General features: G+C 41.4%; 1 protein-coding gene across 1 annotated transcript in view; it reads left to right on the forward strand.

Moving 5' to 3' along the window:
- CD151 (CD151 molecule (Raph blood group)) overlaps positions 1–24,574 on the forward strand; it is a 43,332-nt gene that overhangs the window by 3,409 nt on the left and 15,349 nt on the right. The window contains exons 2-3 of the mRNA XM_015811976.1: positions 15,992–16,094; positions 17,865–18,056. Coding sequence (XP_015667462.1) covers positions 16,011–16,094; positions 17,865–18,056 — 276 coding nt within the window. The 5' untranslated portion in view covers positions 15,992–16,010. The remainder of the gene's footprint in view (positions 1–15,991; positions 16,095–17,864; positions 18,057–24,574) is intronic.

The following is a 24,574-nucleotide window of genomic DNA, read 5'->3' on the forward strand; positions in this document are numbered from 1 at the left end:
TGGGTAGTCCTCAACTTACAACCAGTTTAGTCCTCGACTTACGACCGGTTTAGTCCTCAACTTACGACTGGTTTAGTCCTCGATTTATGACCGGTTGGGGTCACGGCATTAAAAAGGTTGAGAACCACTGGTTTAGCCTATAGCTTTGGGATCTCCTGGTAGTCTCCCATCCAAGCACTCTTTAGTTAATCCTGCTTAGTGTTTTGAAATCAGCTAGAATTGGCTAGGTGTGGAGGAGAATTGCTGTGTGCAATGGCATGGTAAAAGAACAAAGAGAGGGAGGTGGTCTAGCAACAGGAAAAGATTGCTAGTAAAGTTTTAAGAAAATAAGAAAGCAACTGTTAGTCTGAAAAGGGCAGCCAGATCTGTAGGCAGTTTTGGGCAATGGTATCTAGGATCTTGGGAACAAACAAAGCTGAAAGGTTGAAATAGAATTTGCTGGCGTTGGCTATAAAGAGCTGGAACCAACTCTTAAAGGAGCAAGGTTCATTTTTTATTTTGCAAATCAATCTTTTGTAGTCCAGTTCTCTCAAACTGGTTATTGTGACAAGTTTTCATCCAGCACAAATGAATGGGACCACCTTAGTGAAAGCTCGCTGCAAACTGTAGAAAAGTGACCCAGAAAACAAATTAAAATAATGTGTCCCATTCTGGAATTTGTTTTTTAAAAATAGTTTTGAGAATACATAGTAACTCAGAGGCATGTTAATTGTTTTCTTTGAAAATAGAATGTAAACTTAATGGAAGGGTTTAATCAATAAATGTCAAAACAGCTGTTTCATTTGTCTGTTTTAAAGGAGTAGATAAATTCTAATGTTGCTTTGAATAACTTTTTTCTCTTGTAAGTTTGGAATAATAAAGACCCTAATTTTTTTGTAACATCTTTGATTCAACATTTAACAGCCTGGGGTTTATTAGTAGAGTGTAATCTAAGACTACTAGTGTAGGTCTGGGATGCAGAATTCCAGATGAATTGTTTTTGCTCTCTCAAGGTCATCTGCATTGTTGCAGCCAGATCTGGAATATGATTTCAGTCTTGAAAAATTACATCTCCTTTTTTGGATATTTTTACTTCCAAATAAATATCAATAGGACTGTATTAGTCTAGGCTTGACTTCTACTTTCTCTATCATCAAAAGTGGCTTATCAAGACTAAAGATTAATAAAAAGGAAATGCTTTTAATTGAATCAAAGCTGACCTTAAATGGTGAACTGGAGTACAATTTAAAGGAGTTAAGACCCCTTGCAAGTCTGCTCATTTCTGGAGATTCAGCCTGTTGTTGAGCAGTCAAATATAGATTCAGCCTGTTGTTGAGCAGTCAAATATAGACTGAGAGTAAGAACTGATTAGTATAGATATCAGATAGGCAAATAAGTGCAGAAACATTAATAGGGATATTTGTGGAAGAGTTTTTGTAAATTGAGCAAAGGTGTCAGTATCTAGTTACTAGCAGCTAATTCTGAGGGCTAAACTACATAGTATTTAAGGTATAAATTGTTCCAGAACGGGTCTTCCAACTTGGCTCTTTTATGACTTGTGGACTTCAACTCCCAGCGTGTCTGGCTGAGGAATTCTGGGAGTTGAAGTCCACAAGTCATAAAAGGGCCAAGTTTGAAGACCCCTGTTCCAGAATGTTTTCAGTTTGAGTGTATTTGGGGAGATGCACACTGGCCCAAATTGGATTAGGACCACTAACTTCAAGGAGGCGAACCACTTAACTTTCTCCCACACATACAGTATTTATTGCTTTGGTTGGAAAATATGTACGGATATCTTTGGCTGACATAGATCTTTGCTTGCATTATGCCTATACCCAAAGGTAGACCATACTATAACTTTAGACCACTTGAAGCTATACAAACAAGACTTAGTGTTCTATATTTGGCACTAGTAAATGGGATTCTAAAAATAATAATTTAAACAATTAAAGTTTAAACAGTTTAAATATTTAAAAATAAGGAAGCAACATACCCCCCCCCAAAAAAAACCCCCAAAAGAACAAAGATGGTAGAGAAAACAAACCTGGATGGGAACAGAGAAAAGGAAGAAAATGAGTGTCTATCATCCTTGGGTGAAGAGTCGCATCTTCAGGGCCCTTCAAAATACCTGCTGGACAGGAGCTGTTCAAATCTCTGGAAGAGCCTCAGTCCAGAGGGCAAGTGCTGCTACAGAGAAAGATTTTGTCACATGGTCAAATAAAGTATACACTAAAAAAGAACATGTGTGATCAGTTCAACCTCTATTATGCTACACAAACATTGTGCTTAGGAACATTATTATGGCACCTGCCCTCTAGTCTAGTAGCAGAGAGGGGAGTTCATCTATATATAAAGATAAGAAGCCAGACCCCTCTCATTAAATATGTTTGGCAGCTTGCAGAAGCTGGATAATTGGCTTAAATTACACTGTAAGAATTTTATTCTGTAACTTGAGGGATTACTTCTCTCCGATATTATATTCTGGTCTGGTCTGGCAGGATTGATGTGCTCCAGGTTCTTTCAATTAAAATAATGTCATCTATCAGGACTCAGGAATTGTGCCTTTCCTCTTCCAGTAGCCACCCCACAGCCATTAAGGTGACTTCTGTGTTGATTTCCTTCCTGCTAATGTGGTCTTTAAGAAACCTATAATTTTGAATTTTGTTCCTTAGCATCAAGAGGGTGGAAGGATACTCCCTGTGAAATACAGGCCTAACTGATTATAGATATACAGCAGTGGTGGAGAACCTATGGCATGGGTGCCAGAGGCGGCTCTCAGAGCCCTCTCTGTGGGCACGTGCACCGTTGCCCCAGTCCTAGGCCTTCAGCTGGGTTTTATAAAACCTTTTCGCTTTAGGCCTCCACCGCCGTGTGCAAAAAAAAAGTTCAATCAATCAATTTCAACTTCTGGGGGGGGGGAGATCTTGCAAAGTTGGAATTGATTGATTGAACTTTTTAGTCCCACCCAGTCTGCTGTTACCACTGCAGCCACACCCACCCAGCACCCGACAATGCATAAGTGGGTTTTGGGTTGCAGTTTGGGCACTCGGTCTCTAAAAGGTTCACCATCACTGATATACAGCCTTGTCTTGTTTTTTTCTCCCCCTATACTTGTTTGCTGGTTAATAACTATAAAAATTGAAATTCAATATATCGAAATGTGTGGGTTAGCAAGATTAGGTGTCTCTTTAAAAACAATACAGCCAAACCACCCCTCCCATCTGCAGATCTGGAAGAGAGCCAAGTTTTCCTCCTGGAGTAAGCTGAACCCCTTGGAAGCATTTCTCTCATACCATTTCCCAAGCAGCATTGTTTGAAGTGCCAGAGTGGGAGTGACTGGACATAAAGGCCTGTGTCTCATTTCATCTGTAATCTGGATAACAATCACAGCCTTTATTTTTGGATTGTTAGTTTTGAAAGACAAATGTCCCAACCCTCCCAACCCATGATTTATTGATTTATTTATTTGTTTGTTTTTTTAAAAAAATGATGTTCAGAGGTGTATTGGAGGGAAGAAGGTGTAGTTAGATGGTATTTCCTTTGGCATCTGCTGTCTTGCAGTCTGTTCTTTATCATTGCCTAGTTAAGGTCAGTTTTGCTCAGTGAAATATGCCTGGGCGGAATTTTTTTTCCCCATTCTTGGCTCCCAGAGGTCTCCTTTGGCAAACTAATTTTACTTCTGCTCCTAACGAAAATATGCTGCTGTTTGAGGATTTAGTAATGCTCCCACAAACAACGTGGGAGATTCTAATGAAAAGAAAGGCATCTGGGAATTGCTGCTTGTGTGGGCACAATAGAACTTGTGCTGCCCATTTGTATCTGAAGTCTCCTAAAAGCAGCCCTGAGTAGCAAATTTTGTTCAGGAATGGATTATGTGAAAACAAACGAACAAACAAAAACAAACCCACAGTCTGCAACACCCAGCTTTTTTTTGGGGGGGGGGGAACAGAAGGTAAGGACTTCACATGGACTTTGAGTGCCGTGCTGCTGTTTCAAAAGGGGAAGCATCTCTTTACTCCTTGTTTCTGTTTATATCACACCAACACTCATTGGAGGTCAGTTCATTATATGGCTGATTTACACATCATGGGAAGGTCAGCCATGATTTGTGAAAGGCAGTGCAGGCATTTGCACAAGTCAGAGCCAAGTAACTTTTGAGTGTATTTTCTTTTGAAAAAGTCTAAACCCCACGCTTTTAGTTAGATGACTACTCTGAATGGGGTCTGGCTCATTGTACGTGTCCTGTTCTTTCTCCTATTTCCTCTAGTTCTTTGAGTTTTGAATGCATCTGTATTTCTTTCTATAGTTTGTGTCTCTAGTTCAGTGGTGGCGAACCTATGGCACGCGTGCCAGAGGCGGCACTCAGCCCTCTCTGTGGGCACGTGCACTGTCACCCCAGCCCTGCCTCCCCCCGCGGCCCCCTCATCAGCAGCTCCCCAGGAGGTGAGTCGCCCCCGGGCACGGAGCAATGTAGCCAAGCACACGGCAGCTGGGCAGCAGGGACAAGACTCCACCCTCTTGCCCCGTTGCGCGCAGATGATGCTGTGGGGCGCGGATGGGGGCGTGTCCACCATGGCACTGCAGGGCCGCCTGAGCGATCTGCGGCGGACCATGGAGGCGGTGGGTGGCCCAGCAGGTGGGGCGGGGGTGGAACGGGCTGGGCGGAGTGATGGGGACGGGGCGGTTTTTGGGCACTTGGTCTCTAAAAGGTTCGCCATCGCTGCTCTAGTTTGTATACAGGCCTGTATTCTCTACTGAACACAGTGTGCAGAGACAATAAGATCATTTTATCTCCAAAATGTATATCTTATGGATTTGTAATTATAATATCACCATCAAAGCTGACACAAGCCAGAGCACAGAACAACTCAAAGAAGAAATGCAAGATTGGAAGATGTGGAGAGACCTGGCCCATAGAATCACCAAGAGTCAGTCATGACTGAATGGATAACATCATCATCAGTTATAATATGGGACCTATATCTTGTATACCTTTTTTTTCTTTGGTAGGATGAACTTAGGGTCTATGAGAGTCTCCAGGGTCTAAATGATTTTTTAAAATCCTGCCCTGGTTCCCTGGGCACTGCTGACGAAGCATTCTTCCCAACATGTTTTACTGAATGTCTATGGAGAAATGATCTCAGACACAAAATTAAAGAAAAATATTTATTCAAAAGCTATATGATAATTAATCACTTCATACTTTCTCTTAATATAATCTATCCATCTTCTCCATACATTTTTACATTCAACATTTTATCTGGAAAATATGTTAATGACCTGAGGGGGGAAAAAGACCGTTCACCTACTTATTCAACCATAGGGTTGTTTAAAAGGTGCATAAACATTAGAAACCATGTTATTTTATTGGAATTTTTGGAAGCAATGACAGCTAAAAGGGGTGGATTTATTTTTAATGGTGCATCGAAGTGCAGCTTTTCTTCAAATTGCAGCTGTGTGCAACTTGGACGATGTCTTGTGAAGCTGCTCAATTTAGTTGATTAGTACCTGCCTTTCATTATGAGAAAGAGGTTTAGCATTTACAGAAATTACTTCAGCTTGAGCAATATTATTGCAGAGTACTATTGAACACAATCAAAGTAAAAGCGAGGAGAACTAATTTCTTTGTAAATTTAAATAGCGTAGTGGGAAAAAAACAACAACCCAGACCTGTATTGCTTTCCAGTTGCATTGGTTGTTTTGTGTTTATTCTGTATGATGAAATGATGGTATAGTATTCATTTAACTTTTCTTGCCTTTGGAATGGCCTCCGCAAAAATGAGAGATGGGTGGGGGGAACAATTTCTCCTTTGCAGTTCTTCTCATGTCATATATGGGAACTTGCAGGAATAGAAGCAAGTCCCATCATGCAAGCAGAAATCCAGGCCTCCAATTTTGAATTTTATCCAAAGTAGGAAGCTGCACAACATGGAAAAATGCAGAGTTGGATTGAATTAAGATTTATAATGGGAAACAAATTGCAGGGGGTTTTTTTTGGACACACAATTGCAGATGAGTTTATCTTTATTTTTATTTATTATTAATTGTATTTATATCCCGCCCTTCTCCTTTCGGACTCAGGGCGGCTGACAAATGATAAAAAGCTAACATATTACACCTAGTTAATATAAGTTATAAGAAGTAACTTTGGGGAAAATTCTGAGCCGATCCTTCCTAACGAGGGATTATTGTTAAAGATAATACAACATCCAAATAGAATTTAGATAGAGGCTACCTGGAAAAGATGATGGAAAAGAGACTTGGCCCGGAAAGTTAGAGGAAAACCTGGATCTCTGGTTTCTCAGTGTAAGACTCATCCTTCATTTATTATTTATTTATTAAATTTATTGGGCAATGTACAATAGTCAGTAAAAATGCATATATATATAAAAATGGATGCTTAAAAATGGAAAAAAACAACAACATTGAAATGGAGATGACATACTCCAACAAAAACATCTCAGAAAAAAAGGTTAGCAAGAAGTCTCCAAAGGGGCAGGCAGCGCTTTTAGGCTTATATTAGGAAAGCAGCCAACCAGCTGATGGGAGCGCCAGTCAGTGTACAGTGTACAATGGTTTCATTCTAAAAGCTTTTTGTGTGATTGATTCACAGGGGCCACTTCAGCAACCACTGAGATGAATGAGGGAACAATAAGAAATGAAGGACTCTCATCTTTCAGTGAAGTGACAAGAGCCAGGGCCCTAGGACAAAAAAAAAAAAAAAGCTCTTTTTAATCTGGTCTAAGTCTGGCAAACCCCAAAGGAGCTGCTGCACATAACTTTCATTTGCAAAATGAAAGGTGTTTTTATAGGAAAGGATTTTTTTTCATGCAGCTATTTCAGGGAAAGGAGTAAGGCTGGAGACACACCCCCCCCATGTGACAGCCTCGGGGCTCCAGGCATCTCTCTTTATGGTCACCAAACTCCTGTCCCGCTTGACCTTTGTAATTTAAAAGCACTCTCTTGAGTTCCAAAAACAGAAGTGAAACTGCCATGCTGTAAGTCAAAGTGTCAGACTTTCCTCCGCAAGAATAAAATGAAGAATGATTGTGTCCTGGTGTTTTGTTTATTCATTTCAAGTATATAACAACAGAGATATTTGCATTGACTAGGGCTTGGATAAGTGTTTTAATGTCTGTAATATATTCACTTAGCTGCTTAGCTGAGGACTAGCCCCATCAATCTGGATTTTCTTCCATGAAATGTTTTGTAGCCATTATCTTACGCCCTGGATGTGAAATACAGTGATGCATTATTAGTGCCAGTTTACATTATCGTTGAATAACAAGGATTGACAACATTTTCTGGCGTCTTTCCCTCATCTTTAAAGCAGTGCCCTGTAATTTGACTCCTTTAAAAAGTACCTCCTCTGAAAACAGAAGTAGCCTTTAAAAACGTTATGTCTATTTACATTTCCCCCCTAATTGGAAAATTGACACTTCTTTTGCTTAGTAAATGTCTAGCTTGCCTGTCTTGGAAAAGCTGAAGGAGACTTACAGAATAAAACCATATATCACACTTCCCCAGTCTGAGGACACCCAATTGTGTTCGTGGCTCGAATAGCCATGGGATAATGAGAATTGTAGTCCAGTACATCAAAAAAGCAGATTTCTACCCAAATCATACTTGGTTGAGAATTTTCAAACGGATATCCAATAAATTTGAAGGGCGTCTGGTTGTGGAAGGCTGATATAAGCTGTTTTCTGCTAAGAAAATTTAGCAAGAAACTTCTATATTGTCAAGAGCCTCCTCCTACTGCCACAAAAAGAAGAGTAACTGCCCATTTCTAAGGCTCTGGGCAACAATTAAGTTTTTTATTATTCCTAAGACTGGAGGAACAAGGCTGTAATATTTCTGGAGAGCAGTGTTTATTATGCTCTTGTTTTGCTTGATTGTGGCTTTTAAATCTTTATTTTACCTCTATTTCCTAAACTCCCGCTTTGGGTTTAGATCTAGCCTCAAGATAGCCTACAAAAAAGTAGCTTCAGGAGCTCCTTTCTTTATTACCATACAGGCTGAGACAAGTACGAAGGGCAAGGAGTGTGGGTAAAAAGATGGTTGTAATTATAAAAGTGTGTGATGATGTGAGCAGATGACTTTGTTGAGATGCTTGTTTATAATTAACAATTTACTGCTTAGGATATGCCAGGTAAGAGAAAACCCTGGGCCACAGGTGTTCTACCCCAATTCTGCATCTGTGCCTTGGGACAATCTCTGAGTTCACACATTGCCAGACCGGGTAGCGTGCATGGATAAGCAAGCATGAACCCATCTACTCCCTTTTCCTCCCAGCTTCCTACCAAGATGGCTTATTATGGCATTCTCGAGAACAAAAGCCTATACAGCTAAGTGGTATAAGGCAAAAAGAAACTGCTGGAATTTGCCATGGATGAGATAATTTTAACCAAATTAGTGCAGGTGCCTCAGCAAATCTGTTACTTGAATAGCCTTTAAGCTTCTATTTTTGTTTCCTTATCCCTGAGATATATTTTCTTCTCTTCTTTCTTAAAGTGCACATATTTAATATTGGTAGATTGATGTGAATAAGCTCAAGTTAATAGCCAGCAGGATTTTTTTTTTGTCTGTGTATATGTGCGTGTTTTTAATTATTGGCATTTTATCCTGGCGCAAAAGAGGAGGAAATTCAGAATGTTATTTTCTCAGAATGATATTACAAAACTTGTATTCTACTGAATTGGTTAGTAAAAACCTATAAGCAAATAATACTTCATCAGTAAAGGAAGGCTGAGGAGTGGGATAGATGCACCCTTCTTATGGAGCTAAGAGTGAAATGAAGGGAGGGAGGGAGGAGAGGAGAAGGAGGAGTTAAAGGAGGAGTCATCTATATAGGCCCTTGTTTCTTTGCCAGCAGCTTCACTCACCTGTATGCAGTTGCTGGTCTCTTGTGCCAACCAGGTGACTAGTCAAAAACACACTGGATATACTATAGCAGGGGTAGGCAACCTTGGCTCTTTTATGACTCGTGGACTTCAACTCCCAGAATTCCTGAGCCAGCCATGCTGAGGGGAAAGAGTTTCCAAGCTGAAACATGCTGGCTCAGGAATTCTGGGAGTTGAAGTCCAGGAGTCATAAAAGAGCCAAGGTTGCCTACCCCTGTACTATAGCCTCAGCATTTTGCTATTATGAGACAAGTGATGCTATTACTTGATAGACTTGGAATCAGTTAAAATAAATAGATTTCAACTTGGGAAAAATTGAGTCCTTTTGAAGAGACTCGGGTTCCCAATTCATAGATATAAAGCTTCAGCAGACATAATATTGAAAATGGCCTTTTATCAGTGCAGGAGAGGATTATTATGGTATTATGGTAGTATTTGATGTTTGCTTCTTGAAAATATTTTAATGATCTTTTAAAAACCTTTGTTGTGCCTATTAAGTCGAACTGTTTTGGAAAAGTATGAGTCTAATTGGTGTTGGAATCTTGGATAGAAATGCTTTATGAAAAGCCCTTCTGTATGGAGAAATGGGCAGGGCAGAACTCTCTAAGAGTTTTCTCCAAAGCCTCAAAGAAGAATAGCAACAACTGTACAATGAGCTATGGATGTATTTTCTCCCTAACTCTCCTTTCTGGCTTCCTTTGGCTGAATGATTCTACAATGCACCTGTGCCTAACTGCAAGAAACCAGCTGGTATTTTATTGGAGTCTCTTTGAACGTATGTCTAAATAACAAGAAAATGTTGCCTGCAGGATGTTTGCAGTCTTTCTTGGTGATGCATACCTTGAAATATGTATGAACGGCTTCAGATACTTCTACATGTTATATTTTGCACAAGCTTGTGCCATTGAGCCGATAACTCGACTTTTGTGGGCTGAATGAGAACATGGTGGCTTAGAATGAAATGCAAGACATCAAGATATTGCAAGGCCCCCTAGAGAGCTATCTTTTGTGGCTCATCCTTCTCAGAAATGAAGGTTGGAACAGTTGCTGTCTGGGACCTCTTTCAGTTCTTTGGTCCCCAACTTGAAATCTGCAGCAGAAGATTGGATTGACTCCAATGTTTTTCTGGGACTTGAACTAAAAATCAACCACAATCTGGGTGAGAAAATTGCAGGGTATAATTTAGATATATGGATGAACCACTCTACCTCTGCAGAGGAGTTTCCCTCCGTATATGTCATTTCCAATTTCAATTTCCTTTCCCAGAAGCTTGGAGAGGGGATGGTGAGAAGGTAATTTTCTTCCTGGCTGTGAGCAATATTTTACTTCTCTAGAGTACTGAACTCCTAAATGGATGCAGGAAACTACTCATTAGATTTAATTCCAGTGGACACAGGAAAGGGCTGTATCTCTTCACAACAGCTTTATTCTGCTGGTGGAGAGAATGAACTCATCGAATAGTCATATTGAGATGACCTGCAGGTTGATCCTATGTTGGGTGTATCTCCCTTTTCAACTGTATCAGATTAACAAAAGGAGATAACTCATTTTCAGGATTGGATGATCTAAGCCAGGGGTAGGCAACCTTGGCTCTTTTATGACTCTTGGACTTCAACTCCCAGAATTCCTGAGCCAGCCATGCTGAGGGGAAAGTGAGAGGTTTCCATGATGAGCCATGCTGGCTCAGGAATTCTGGGAGTTGAAGTCCATGAGTCGTAAAAGAGCTTAGATCAAGGTTGCCTACCCTTGATCTAAACAAACTAATGTCTTCTATTGAGATTATCTCTTGAAATTGTGCATAGCTCAGCATGTGCTAAGTGAATACGATAATAGAACTACTGGATCATCCCTCAGCCCTTCTAGTCACCATCCCATCTTTACATGGTGGTTCACCAGATATAGCATGGAAGCCCACCAATAGGAGACTAAAACAGACCTCGTCTCCTATAGTTGCTCTCTAAAGCAGGGCTTTTCAACCTTTTCACCGATTGTACCACTTTTAGGATATGGCAATATTTGAGTACCACCTAGCAAGGTGTCAAAAACCTGATGACCAAAAAACCCCCAAAAAACTTGTTCAAAGTTGCAGTTGCACTGAAATGACTTATGACCGTTTTTCACACTTATGAAAAAGGGTCCCAGGGTCATGTGATTTATATTTGGATGCTTGGCAACTGATTCATATTTATGATGGTCACAGTGTTCCAGGGTCATGTGATCCCCTTTTGCAACCTTTTGACAAGCAAAATCAATGGCAGGGCTGCTGGTGGCCAAGTGCTAAGGTGGAACTTCCCTCCCTCCCTCTTTCTCATGCCCACCTCCTTCTGAAGGAAGAATTTGAACCCCCCCATATTTTCCCTCTTCCATATATTCATCAAACAAAGAAAAGCCTCCAGAGACAGAAAAGACAAGCCGCTGAGTGAACTAGCTTAAAAAGGCACATTCCCCTTTAAGAATTAGCTACTGGCTAGAAAGGAAAGTTAAGGAAGAAAAAAAATGTAGTAGGTATTGGCTGCCGGCTAAGGCAGCCTCCCCAAATGGCTCCATTCATAAGTAAAGGAATGCTACAGGCAAAATCCATTCAGGAGAAAAATACTTCAAAATCCCTTGCAGCAAAACTTACAGCTAACAATAGCAGAGCAATAAAAGCTAACACAGTGGTTCTCAACCTGTGGGTCGGGACCCCATTTGGGGTCGATCGACCATTTCACGGGGGTCGCCAAGAAAGGCTGTCCGCTATTTTTTTTGTCCGCCAATTTTTCCCCCTTTTCTGGCGGGTGCCTTACCTCCCTTGGGCTGGGCCAGCTGGTGGTCGGCCTGCTCCGTCTCTGCCGCTTGCCAGCTACGCCTCGGCCGGCGCAGGGGGCGGAACCACGCATGCGCGGCGCTCCCGGGCAGGGAAAGTCCTCGACTTACGACCGGCTGGGTAGTCCTCGACTTACGACCGGTTTAGTCCTCGACATACGACCGGTTTAGTCCTCGACTTACGACTGGTTTAGTCCTCGACTTACGACCGGTTGGGGTCGCGGCATTAAAAAGGTTGAGAACCACTGAGCTAACAGGAGAGATCAGCCATCAGCCAAATAGAAATTGCCAAATAGTCCTTAAGAACACAAAGCCCTCATTGCACAAATCCCAGAACTTCAAAGTCACAAAAGCACATAAGAATCCTTCCACTCTCCATCTCCCTCCCTCCGTGTCTCACCTCCAGCTGATGCTACCTTTCTTCATTCCTCGTTGAGGGCAACCCCTCCCCTGCTGCATTTCTTGCCTGTTTGTTGCTGCCAGCACAGATGGCTGCCACAGAAGTTGTAGATCGGCTCATGGCCAGCCTGCTTGGCCTGCTTGATCTCCTCTCCTCTCCCCCTCACCCTCCTTCTTCCCCTTTGGTGCAGCTAGAGCTGACTCCACCTCCTCCCAAGGCTGCTTCTTTTCTCTCTCTCTCCCTCTCCCACCCAAACTGCCTTTCTCATGGAGAAGGGTGAGCCAGAAGTGAGCCTGAGGCCTTTGCCTTGCCCCAACCACTCTGCAGCTCCAGAGGACTCTCTCACAGTAAGTCCTTGCCTGCTCTTTCCCTCCCCCACTACACTTGGCTAGGCAGGGCTGCATACCACCTGCCAATCGTTAATGTACCACAAGTGGTATGGGTACCACCAGTTGAAAAGCCCTGCTCTAAAGCTCAAAGGGTACCTCCTTGTGACTTGAAAGAGTAACTCAAATTTTGCCTTTGTTTGGATTAGTTTTGTGAGCATTGTGCAGACAAAGCCATAACATGGAGAAATTCAAGTAGTCAGGTATGAGCATAATTTCCAAAGATTGTGAGCATGGCTTTTAGCAGAAGCAGAACAAGAGGCTTTAAAAGAAACAAACTAATCTTCTGTTTAGGTTGTCTAATTCATTTATGCAGTATCGCAAAATCCAGATTTCCTTGGCACAAGTGCATGCAAGTTCTGAGATCAGAAAGATAAACTGTGTTGCATACAGAACTGTAGTGCTAGCTTAGAGATAGAGAATATTTTCAAATTTTCAGGTTTTGGAATTTTAAGAGCATATTGTGGTTGTTCTCACAAAATGTCTACCATGAAACTTATCTGTGCACTAAATTGGCATCACAGGAGGTATGTTCAATCACAGGATGCCAATTTATTAGAAAACAGCTGGTGGGATTCTTCCTACCAGTTCATTTAGTGACTAGTCCCTTCACAATGTTTTCTACCATCCCAGATTTCCACTTCTGTTCATGCAAATAGATACACTCCCAAACAAAGCACTGAACTATAGCTACCCACCACCACTGTGTTTTTTTTTAAGTGCTTCTGGTATAAATATTTTTGCAAGAAGCTAGCACTTTGCTAACTTCAGGAGATCAAGGAACCCAACGGGCACTAAGGAAGGTGCCCACAAATATCACATTTTCTACCTAAAGAGAGGAATGGACTTTGCATCTCCACTGCACCATGTAAAAGCCTAGCTTGTTCCAACTGATGGCAAAGAAAAGCATGAACCTGCAAAGATAGAATTCCTTCAGAGTATGATTAGTTCTGGTAATATCCCCGGTGGCTTGCCAGTTTTATTGCAAGAACAGTCTTGCTATATTCTGAAATGCTGCTTTTTGGCCAGGACAACTGAAGAGAGCAGTGATAGTTCCATGATTCACTGGCCGTTAATGGAGCATTAATCATGCTGCTTTCTGAATTTCCAGCTGCTTTCTGGCTACAGCATTAAAATCAGTAAGTGTCTTTTAAAACTATCTACGAAATCCCACTGACTTTACAAGCTTCTGATGAAAATTTAGAAGGAACGTAACAGTATCTTGAAGTGCTGAATTGTTTCCTGTGATAAAAATGAGGAAGCAATAATAGAAATGGAGCAGTTTGCAGTAACATCTGATCATATCTGAAATCTCATTTCTTACGATGCTCAGGAAGAGAAAAATAGACATCTGGAAACTGAAATGTAGGGCTGGCTAGGTTTAAAGATTTTCCTCTGGAAAGAATTGCCTTTAATTCCTTGCAGTTTGGAGATGGCTGGATTGTAGTTCCAATGTTCTTGGTTGATGTCTCTTATTGATGGACAAAGAAAAAATAATATTGACTCACAATACCACATTTGAGCTATTTTTGGCTTTTGAATCTTACAGACTCCCTTTAGGTATCAATAAAACTCCGATAACGTCAGTGACAGAAATAGGCAAACATTCAGGAAATCTGCCAAAGGTTGAATATTTTTTTGTATAGAACAGTCTTTGTTTAATTTGGATGGATTGGAGAGGAAAGCTGGTTCTAGGAGGAAGACATGACACTTCCTTAAAACTGGTATTTTATGCCATATTATTAAAATGGCAAGCTAATGAATGAGAGAAGAAGTATAGCTTTCCACATGTTCCTTAGCACTTCAGATAAAATATACACATGTTATTGTTGTTGTTGTGTATCAAACTCTACAATCCATCCAGACAAAACTACCCAGGGTTAGATCCATATCTATAAGGCATATCTGTTTGACATTTAGAGGTAGGCTTAACTGATAGTTGCCCCTCAACGATAAAGAAAAATTCAGAAGGTATTAAATTTTCTGACAAGTGGCTGTCCATGAAAGCTAAAGCCAGTTTAATTAATTAATTTATTCATTAAATTTATTTGCCAGCCATGTCATTTTGAAGTTATATAATCTTTGTGACTGATACCCCTAAATAGTTAGTGATAATTCCCCCAGTTAGTTACTGTGGGAAGGAAGTGAAGAGGAAGGAAGTTTAGAGGAGAAGAGAAAATAACAAACCAACCATGGGGATGTTTTGAAGAGATTCCACCTTAATTAAACTTGCTGTAAGTCTGGCTGAGAATTTGCAGTTTGAAAGATTGTGCTGTTTTTATATCAGGTTAGCCTTAATGATGCCTTCCTGAAAGCCACGGGGTTCTTGTTTCTTGGATTTGTTAATTATATGGGGCTTGACCACAGTTCTGTATGTCCTGAGAACAATAAATCTCTCATCATTTACAAGCAATAAATCCCTGGGAAGCCTAATAGAAGTAAGATACTGGAATGTGAGAGGATGCATAAGGGGAGCACTGACATGTTTCATGATGACTGGGTTGTCAGCAAGCCAAGACTGGAGCATTCTGTCCCTGATACTATCTTGGGTGCATACAGTCATCTCTCAGTCTCTCCTTTTGGTTGTGAATAAGATCTTCTGCCAACTATGTTGTCACCTGTCCTAAGAAAAATCATTTGCTCTCTGTGTGCAATTGGGCAAAAGGAAAAGACTGGAATGGAGATGGAAGCATTCCCATTTTTTTTTTCTCCAGAAAAATGTCCCATGCCCTGGGAGGATGGCAGAACTTTCTAAACGCAAGAGACCAGAAAGGAGAGGGAAAAAAAGGTGTTTGTATTGCAAACTTCCATTTGTAGTAAATCCAGAGTGTCTCTTTAACTTGACGCCCTCATGTAAAACTTAAGAGAGCTCATTGTTACATGTTTGCTCCCTTTTTCTTGCTGTCTGTGTGTAGCCTTCTGGTAAGAATTCAAGATGCTGGTCATAGTTGCCCAAAGTGGAGAAAGGCATAAAACCTGGAAAGGAAGTTTTAACTTGGCTTCCTTTAGAGCAGTGTTTCTCAATCTTGACAATTTTAAGGCATGTGGACTTCAACTCCCAGAATTCCACAGCCAGCATTGCTGGCTGTGGAATTCTGGGAGTTGAAGTCCACATGCCTTAAAATTGTCAAGGTTGAGAAACACTGCTTTAGAGAAAACTGTACCGACAAGAGATATTTAGTGAAAGGTTGATCCTACTCTCTTTTGTTAACATGACCCAAAGCAATAACACAAACATACACAGAAGCAATAGAATTAGAGAACGGAAAGATGCACTGTGTTGTTTGTCATAGAGGAAAATGCAGACCCTCCCCATGTTGGTATGTAAAAAGTTCCTACAAGCGTGCGCTGCATGTTTTCCCTATCATGTTTCCCTTATGTTGTTTTGTAGCTATGCCAGCTGAGTTGTCATTGTATGGAGAAATGCAGAATGATCACACTTGCACTTTGGGTGACAAAATAAAATAAGGAAATGACTCTTTGTGGATTTAAGCTTTTGCTTTCTTGCTTTTTTTTTACAGTTCTGTTGATTTGTGAACCATGCGTGAATACAGTGAAAGCAAGGAGACATGTGTGACCATCTGTCTCAAATACCTGCTGTTCATCTTCAACTTCTTCTTCTGGGTAAGGAGCCACTATTTGGTGGTACTTCCCTACATCGTGCTATAAATCTAGGGTATTTTAGGGGTGTAGGAGTAATTAGGGTTAATTTAATGTAGTGTTGTGGATAGAGTGTTAGATTTGGATTGCAGAAACCACCAACTCAGCTTATCATATAAGGCTGTTGCTGTTGAGGGAAAAAATGGAAGGAGGGAGTTATGTTTGTTGCCTTGAGCCTTTGGAGGAAAGGCAATATATCAATCTAATTAATACATGATATCTATCTGCCTTCACTCTGTTTTTAAGAATGACTGAGATAAGGCATTCAGGCAAACATTTGCCTTAGCATCTGTGTACCTTTTCTGCTCAGAGGCTTACAACTTTCTAAAGCCAAGAAGTAATTGGTGATTGAAGAAGGTGGCATCTGAAATTTTCATTTGCACAGAAGGGTGGTTTCCCCCCTGACCTTAAGTCACTGGTTTTAAGTCCTTGAACTGGATTTAGGAGTTACTGTCTTTTCTCTCCTTGTTTGAACTGCCTGCTGCATAGTCTGGAAGCCTATCAAAAGAAGTTCATCAGTCTAATAATGGGATCCTAGATAACATTGAAGAGATAAATATTGGAAGGTCCTTGAAATGCAACAAATATATAGGGCAGTGATGGTGAACCTATGGCACGCGTGCCAGAAGCGGCACTCAGAGCCCTCTCTGTGGGCACGCGCACCATGCCCCAGAGATGGCAACCGTCCCTCTTCAACCAGCCACCTGCTAACTCGCCGAGGTCCCACATGGCCGGATGCATCCCAGCACGGCTGGTTCCCCCCCCCATCCCATCCCTCCTGGCCTCACAAGCTCTCCTTTTCCCGGGCATGACCCACTGCATCGCTGCCTCAGCTGTCGGCCAGCCATCCAGCTCAAAGGTGGCTTCTCTGAACTGCTGGCGGCGGGCTGCGGAGCCCCAGAGTGCGCCAGTCGAGGGGCCGGCAGGCTGTGGCTGCTGACGGACACTGTCAGCCCCCATAGACTCGCTGGCCTCTGTGTGCGGGGGCCGATGGTGTCAGGCAGCAGCTGCCCCAGCCCCTGCCTCGCCTTGCTCTGTGACAATGGCACCCCCACCCTGCCTCACTTTGCCTCGCCTCACCCCGCAGGACAAGCCTCCTGCCCACCGCCCCACCTGTCAGAGATTCCCTGGATCTCCCCCAGCCCTGCCCGTCCCCCACAGGCATCCCTCCCCACGAGCAACATCAAGGTGACCACGCCTACCTTGGCCACACCCACCCAGTCTGCCATGACCACCACAGCCACGCCCACCTGGCACCCAGCAATAAATACAGTAAGTGAATTTTGGGTTGCAGTTTGGGCACTCAGTCTTTAAAAGGTTCGCCATCACTGATGTAGGGTGTTCGTGTTCAGGCTATATAATGAATTCTTTATGTGCTTGTATGGCTCGGATACTTTTTTCTAAATTGAGCTTTAAGGAACATTAATGCCTTTGCCAGAATTACAAAACTCTCAATTTTGATTTCTTGATTGGATCTTGATAAATTCCTAATCATATAACCCAGAGAAAAGTGAAAGTAAAAACAAACTTAGACTTATTCTAGGGAATTGAAGACCATAAATCTTAAAAGTTGCCAAGGTTGAAAAAAAGCTGTGCTACAAGGCCCACGATTTCCAGACACGGTCCAGTGCATGCGGCGGATACCCGATTGAAAAACATCGAACTAGGTGGTTCTGGGAAATTTTAATACCAATACCTCTCACTCATCCTGTATGTTTCTTTCTCCCTCTTTAGCTGGCAGGAGGAGCTGTGATGGCAGTGGGCATTTGGACCCTGGCTGAGAAGAGTGACTACATTAGTCTCTTGCAGTCTAATATATACCTGGCAACAGCCTACATTCTGGTGGTGGCAGGTGCTGTTGTCATGATTACTGGCATATTGGGTTGCTGTGCAACCTTCAGGGAACAACGGAGTCTGCTGAAAGTGGTGAGTTTCTCTTATTTAAATGGACTACACCTGGAACACAGAATGGGAAGGGGAATGTGCTTAGTCCAGAGGTCTTCAAACTTGGCCCTTTTATGACTTTTGGACTTCAACTCCCAGAATTCCTCAGCCAGCATGCCTGGCTGAGGAATTCTGGGAGTTGAAGTCCACAAGTCATACCAAGTTTGAAGACCCTTGGCTTAGTCAGATGAAGGCAAGCTAAATTAGAAAAGAAACCCAGATTTGGGGCAGCTTGAAAGAAGAGCTACTGTTTCTAAATATGGAATGACAAAATACAAATCAGTTTTGCTCCAGGAAAATTATTTGGTGGGAAAAAACTAACATCTTTTTTCTGACATAGAGAAAACAAATGTACAGAGTTGGTTGCTTTGACGTCCTTTTCCTGTACGTGTGATATGATAAAGAGCAGGGTAAGCATGGAGTCTTCCTCAACTTTACAGTGTCCGTGCTGGCTGAGGTATTCTGGGGGCTGCTGTCCCAAAGCATTTGGAGGGTGCCAAGTTGGAGGAAAATTTGTTATAGTTTAAAGATCAAGTCATCCTTGAGGATATTTTTGAAGTTCTTCTAGTAGCGTCAGAAGATGTTGGTGTTGGACATGGTTTGCAAGCCAGGCCATTCCACTCTGGCTGCACACAAGAGCTCACTGTGTTGCAAAATTATCCCTATTTGTTTCTGTTCCCCAAAGCCAAAAATTACAGATTAAAAGTTGGTACAGTCCTTTAGGTTGTTTTGCCACAGAAAACTAATACTTGTTTTTTGGGGAAGAAAAGAGCTGTTTGTTCCTGCTTTTTCTCCTCTTAAGTGGCTGGCTGTGACAGGTCGATTGTCTTCTGATTTGGAGCCAGAAGTTCATTTGGCCTGGCTGGCTTCAGCTTCAGCTGTTTCTGCCAAGTCTGACCTCAGCTCATATTTCAAGCATCTCTGTGATTAGAATAAAGAGCTGTGTACTGGTATATTCCCATTTCTTTCTTATTGAACAGTAAGATGAATGGATATGATGATCCACCGTGGTGAGTGAATGTCAAAGGAGAAATGTGTCTCTTGTGGGCTTAATGATTCAAATATGGAATCAAATGCTTTGGGAAGAAGGCACAGATTTCAAAATATGTTTTCTTCCTTTACCTTCCTTTACCTTCTTTACCCCCATTTCCTCTCCTGCCCCCCTCCCATTCCAAGAGTGGGGCTGTTGGGGAAGTTTTTATGATCCCTATAAAATGGGTTGGCAACTCTTAACAGCCACAATGACAAAGTTTCGACTTGCATCTTGGTGATATCCATCATGTCCCTCATATCCTTAAGTTCAAAATAAACTCAAAATTCTGCTGCTGAGAAGCTTAAACCTATTGATGGGCAATTCTTCCTCCCTTCTACCTCACCTGGTGGAAAAGTTTCCCCTCTGTCAGTAATAACATTGATAAATTGTCACCCACATTTAAGTATCTATGTTAGTAGGGTATGATGTTGGTGTTTTTTGGGAGGGAGTTGGCAAAGGTTGGGGTACAGTCAGGTTTGTGTTTTTTTTGTGCCTTCTGATCAGTATTGACTCCTGGACTCTGCCTGGACTAATCCCTGCAACTATCTTGGCAAGGTTTTTCAGAAGTAGTTTGCCATTACCTCCTTTCTAGGGCTGAGAGAGGGTGACTGGCCCAAGGTCACCAGCTGGTCTTGTGTCTAAAGCAGAACTAAAACTCTCAGTCTCCTGCTTTCTAGCCTGGTGCCTTATCTACTACACCAAACTAACTCTAGAATCAGTTACCATATTTGTTGTTTTTTAAAAAAAATACTTGGGACCTATATAGAAGCCAAGTCTGTTCTTGCAAAAAAGAGAATTGTACTTTACAACTTGCCAGCTTCCTTTTTTTAATTCTATGTAAATATTTTTTAAAATATCAAAAGGAAAACCTAGAACACAGCAAGAAGGCTAGTAAACAGCAGAGAGGTATCTGCAGGTGCCAGATGCAAATCCCAATTCCTACTTTGTCAATTGCTAGCTCACAACTGACAGGAATTAATACATTTTTGTTGTGATTCTATAGATCAGTCTTTCTCCTGTGGGCAGAGGATGATCACAGTTCTAGATCAACATGCTTAGAAGGCATCACATTTGAGAAGAGATTACTGACCTTTGATGGTCTATAGTAGAAACAGCTGTGCCCTTGTTTAATTTGGGAACCATTGGCTCTGATCGTCTGTGATCTAATCTGTCTGTAATCTAATTGGCCCGTATTTGTACAACAGAGGAGGTGAACTTTAGGAATACAAGCATGAAAATCAGTTTTCTAGCTCATTGGCGAGTTGTTTCCTTTTTAAAGATCTCAGCTGGTAGAGGGATGACGTCAGTAACATTACTTATTCTGTTTCCAACAAAAGTGACCTGTGGGTGAAGGCGTGTTTCTGTTCTGTTTTGCAGCTCCTTTTAGTGTGAAGTGCAGTCTTGAGTTCGCTAGCTCTCTCTTTGTTTACTTGTGCCTGTGGTATGAAAGGACATCTTGTCCAGCAGCAGATGGTCAGAGGCTTCAACAAACTTTGTGGGATGTGAAGGGCTGAGATCAGCCAAGAGCCAAAAAAAAAAAAAAAAAAAAAAAGTTTGAGTTTTATTATTTAACTGAATAAATGTGTTTAGATTCTAGCCTTCAATTGTGTTTACTACTAGCATGTATAAATTAAAGGGGGGAATCCCACTCCAAAAAATAAAATTAGCCAAAATAAAATTAGAAGCTAAGAGGAAATTAGGAAACACTATAACAACAAAAACCACCAACACAATAGTCTCGTAATATTTTTTTTTAATGCAGTCCATTAAAAAAATGCATTACTGACTCTTTAAGTCCACACTTAAGAATCAGTATAGTGTGACAGCTAAGGTATTAGACTAGGTGTAAGGAGATTGCGGTTCTAGTCTACCCTTAGCCATAATAGCTTATTGGATGACTTTGGGGTGGTTTCTACTGTGCTTAGCCATAAAACACCTATGAAATAAAAATATTAAACTTAATATTGTCATCTAGTACTGGATGAAAAAATGCTCAAATACCACATACTTTTGGGAGAGCATTGTAGAACACACACCAAATCAAGGCACTTGCTTCCATCAGAATCTTATTTTATTTTTAAGGCAAGGGAATCTGGAGGTAATTTAGGAGCCAAGGCAGGTTAAAATAACAGAAGGTAGTTGGAAGCTATGAAGGAAGTTGAAGGATAAGTATCAGCAATTTGAATTTTGTCCAGGGTCAAGCTGGAAACCACTGGAGCTTTGTCTCCACTGTCAGAAAAAGTCACTCTGGTCTCCCAGTTCTGCCTCACAAGTAGCTTATATTCTTGAGTATTTAGCAAGAATGGCTTCATGTATAATCTATTGCAGCAATATAACTTGAAAAAGTCAGCAGATGTCTGTGGAGATTCTCAGTCATCCAGGTCATGGTTGTCCCAAAGGTGCTTTTTCAGGAGGCAACTGGACTGACTTGTTTTTCTTTGAAAACGTTTCGCTTGTCATCCAAGAAGCTTCTTCAGCTCTGACTGGATGGTGGGGAATGGAAGGATTTATATTCCTTGCAGACAGCTGGTCATTTGCCTTCTTTTAGAGAATCATTGAGGTCATTTGGAGGTTTACCTGTGTCCTCAGGGTCACCTGAGTAGTGCAAATAGGTGTGGAGCCTTCTCCTCCCTTCTACTTTCTCCTTTTTTTTTAAGTTGGGCATCTCTGGGCAGGGAATTTGCATTTCTTCTACAGCTAGACTTAAATATAAACAAACCTCTTTCACTCCTTTCAACCTCTCCCTCCACTTGGTTAGAGATCTCAGGGATAAAGAGAATGTTCATTCTTTGAATGGAACTGCTCTACCATCCTCCATTCCCAAAGCCTCCCATTTTCCTTCCACATTCCCAATTTCCACTATATGAGGTTCTTACTGTAATCTAAAAGTATCTAAAGTCTGAAGTCCAGTTACCTCCTGAAAAAGCACCTTTGGGACAACCATGACCTGGAATCTCCCCAGGCAATTTCCCTTTATATTCAGAGTCAACCCAGAGCCAGTGAGAATGTACAGCCCATCAGAAACTTTGGGTTTCTTGGTATGTTGCAAATGCAGGAACAGTATGAACTATTTCAGTGAATAGATATTACAGATTGACTTTCCTAAATTGGAAGTCTGTTCTTTTGTAAATTCTTCCTCCCTGCCATTGAGAGGGAGAGGATAGAACAGACTGGCATAGAGAGCAAGGGAGTCATTCCAGAACATAGGATGGAAAGCAAGACGTGTCTTCCGAAGCTATAGACCAAAGGCAAAAGAATATGCAGGAATGGGAAACGGTCCATCAACTTGGATCGAACTATTTAGATCACAGGTGTCAAACTCGCCACATCACCTGATGTGTCGCAACGTATTGCGACTCTTTGCATTTAGATGTTCATGTGGAGGGAAGAAATATTCTTAGCAGTGGGGAGAATCCCTGATAGTGACAGCTTGGAGTGCTTGTAATAGGCCTTGAATGGCCTGGGGAATCCTTGAAAAGGCCCTGAGCAGTTTACAGGTCCTGGAGTAAATGTGAGAGCTCTGATATAGAAGAGAGCCCAAAAGCAATGGGGAGCAGTCATGAGTGATAAGTGTAAATGATCTGAAACGACAAATTTGTAGAGGCATGAATTGAGTAGGTTCACTATCTATGTTTGACAGGATTATTGAGCCTAGCTCCCAAGAATGTCATAAATTGGAGATATCTAAGCCTGGTGTGGGGGCGAGACGGTTAGTTTTGTTGCTCTCTCAGCCATCATGTCAATTATAAATCCTGCAAAAGATTGATGGGAAAATCCTCAAGGCAATGGGTAATTACTATATGAAGGTAATGAACCTGCTCAGTTGTCCTTCCTTTCAGGCAGAGAAGCAGAAGTTTGACTTCAGAGGGCTACTTCAGCAGCAACAGCTTATGAGGATTTGAGCTGGAAGCGTGACTAGAGCTACTCTTGTGGCAAATTCCTTGCCACCTGTTGGGCTAGAACTGGTTTCTTGTCTGGATTAATTGGTCCATTGGATTGCAACTTGATATTGAGACTAGAGCAAGTGATCTTCTGGGTTGCCAGAAGATCTGTAGCCATAGCTTTATCTTAGGAATGAGGGGGGACCTTATATGAGGTATGGCAGTTAAACTCCCTCCTAATTCCACATTGACAAGCAGAGAGACAGTTAGGTAAGCAGATTAATTGCAAAAAATTAGGAGGTAATAGATATGAAGAAGTTATCTATATAGCAGCAATATATAACTCCGGTCCTCTCTTTCTTCCTCTCTCTTTTAGTCTCTAGCTTTATATCCTGGGCCTATTTCTCTTACCCTTTTGAGTCAAGGCCATGTAGTTGCTTGTTCTCTGACTTCTCCATTTGTCCCTTTTTGTGGTGTGCCTATTGGAGATTTCTACATGACCAGTTTTAAGTCTCACATCAGTGTTAGTGTTCCTCTGATTTGAATGTTTTTAGAGATTGCTAGGTAGTTGGATTTTTTTTTTAAAAAAAATATCTCCTTTATTCTTTTTTGAAGTTCACACCTGATAACTGGGCCCAAAGTGCTTGCCTACATTTTGTTGACGTTTCTGTACTTGTCAGGAGCTACAAGAAGCTCAGCTATTTCAAAATGCTTTCTGCCCTGAGCAATTAAGCATTCCACCATCATCTAACAAGCTTGTGATGAGTTTTTACTGATGTCAGCTGGAGGGGTTGCATTTCAAAACAAGTAGTATTGGCAAGAGGCGTAGGAGTCACAGCTGTGAAAGCAATGGGTAAAGGAACATAATTTAGTGGTAGAGCACATGCTTTTCACACAGAAGGTCTACAGATCAGTCCCCAGATTCTCTCATTAAAAGGAATTTGGCTAGCAGAGCTGGAAATGATCTCTAGCCTATTATTTTGGAAACCCATTGCCACACAATAGACGAAGGTTTAATGTCAAAAGCCATGATTTAGTTCATTATGATTTATGGAATAAAGCACAATGGGTGTAATTATGCAATGTGCTAAACCAAGCAAATCTCATTTTGGTGAATTTATACGGCAGCGAAGACCTGTTTTTGTCTTCCCCCTTAATGTATCAAGAAAGCTATCAATGTATCAGTAAAACTACCTTCTAAACAAAGTAGATGCTTGTTCCACTTCCGAGTAAGGTGTACTTTGTGCAGCTTGTTCTGAGCATTTCATAAAATAAAATAATAATAAAATAATATAAATAAAAATGTAAATGTTCGTTTGTTCAAAATCTTAAATCTCCGAAAGTTCTTCACCGATTGCTTTGAAATTTTGACACAATGTTGCATTCGAATACGCGCGTGTTTTTATATACCTACTATTATATAGATGTCACACTTGTGACAGGTAAAAACATGCTTTTTTTGAAAAACAGCACCATCTGTTGGACGTAAAAGCAACACACTTCTTTTCCATTTAACCAGACTGAGCCACAGCAACGCGTGGCTGGGTACAGCTAGTAAAATAATAAGCTCTGAAAGTCGAAAGCCA

Source organism: Protobothrops mucrosquamatus, unplaced genomic scaffold (genome assembly GCF_001527695.2).
Source record: "Protobothrops mucrosquamatus isolate PMUCROS unplaced genomic scaffold, P.Mucros_1.0 scaffold_56, whole genome shotgun sequence".
In the NCBI taxonomy this organism is placed as follows: Eukaryota; Metazoa; Chordata; class Lepidosauria; order Squamata; family Viperidae; genus Protobothrops; species Protobothrops mucrosquamatus.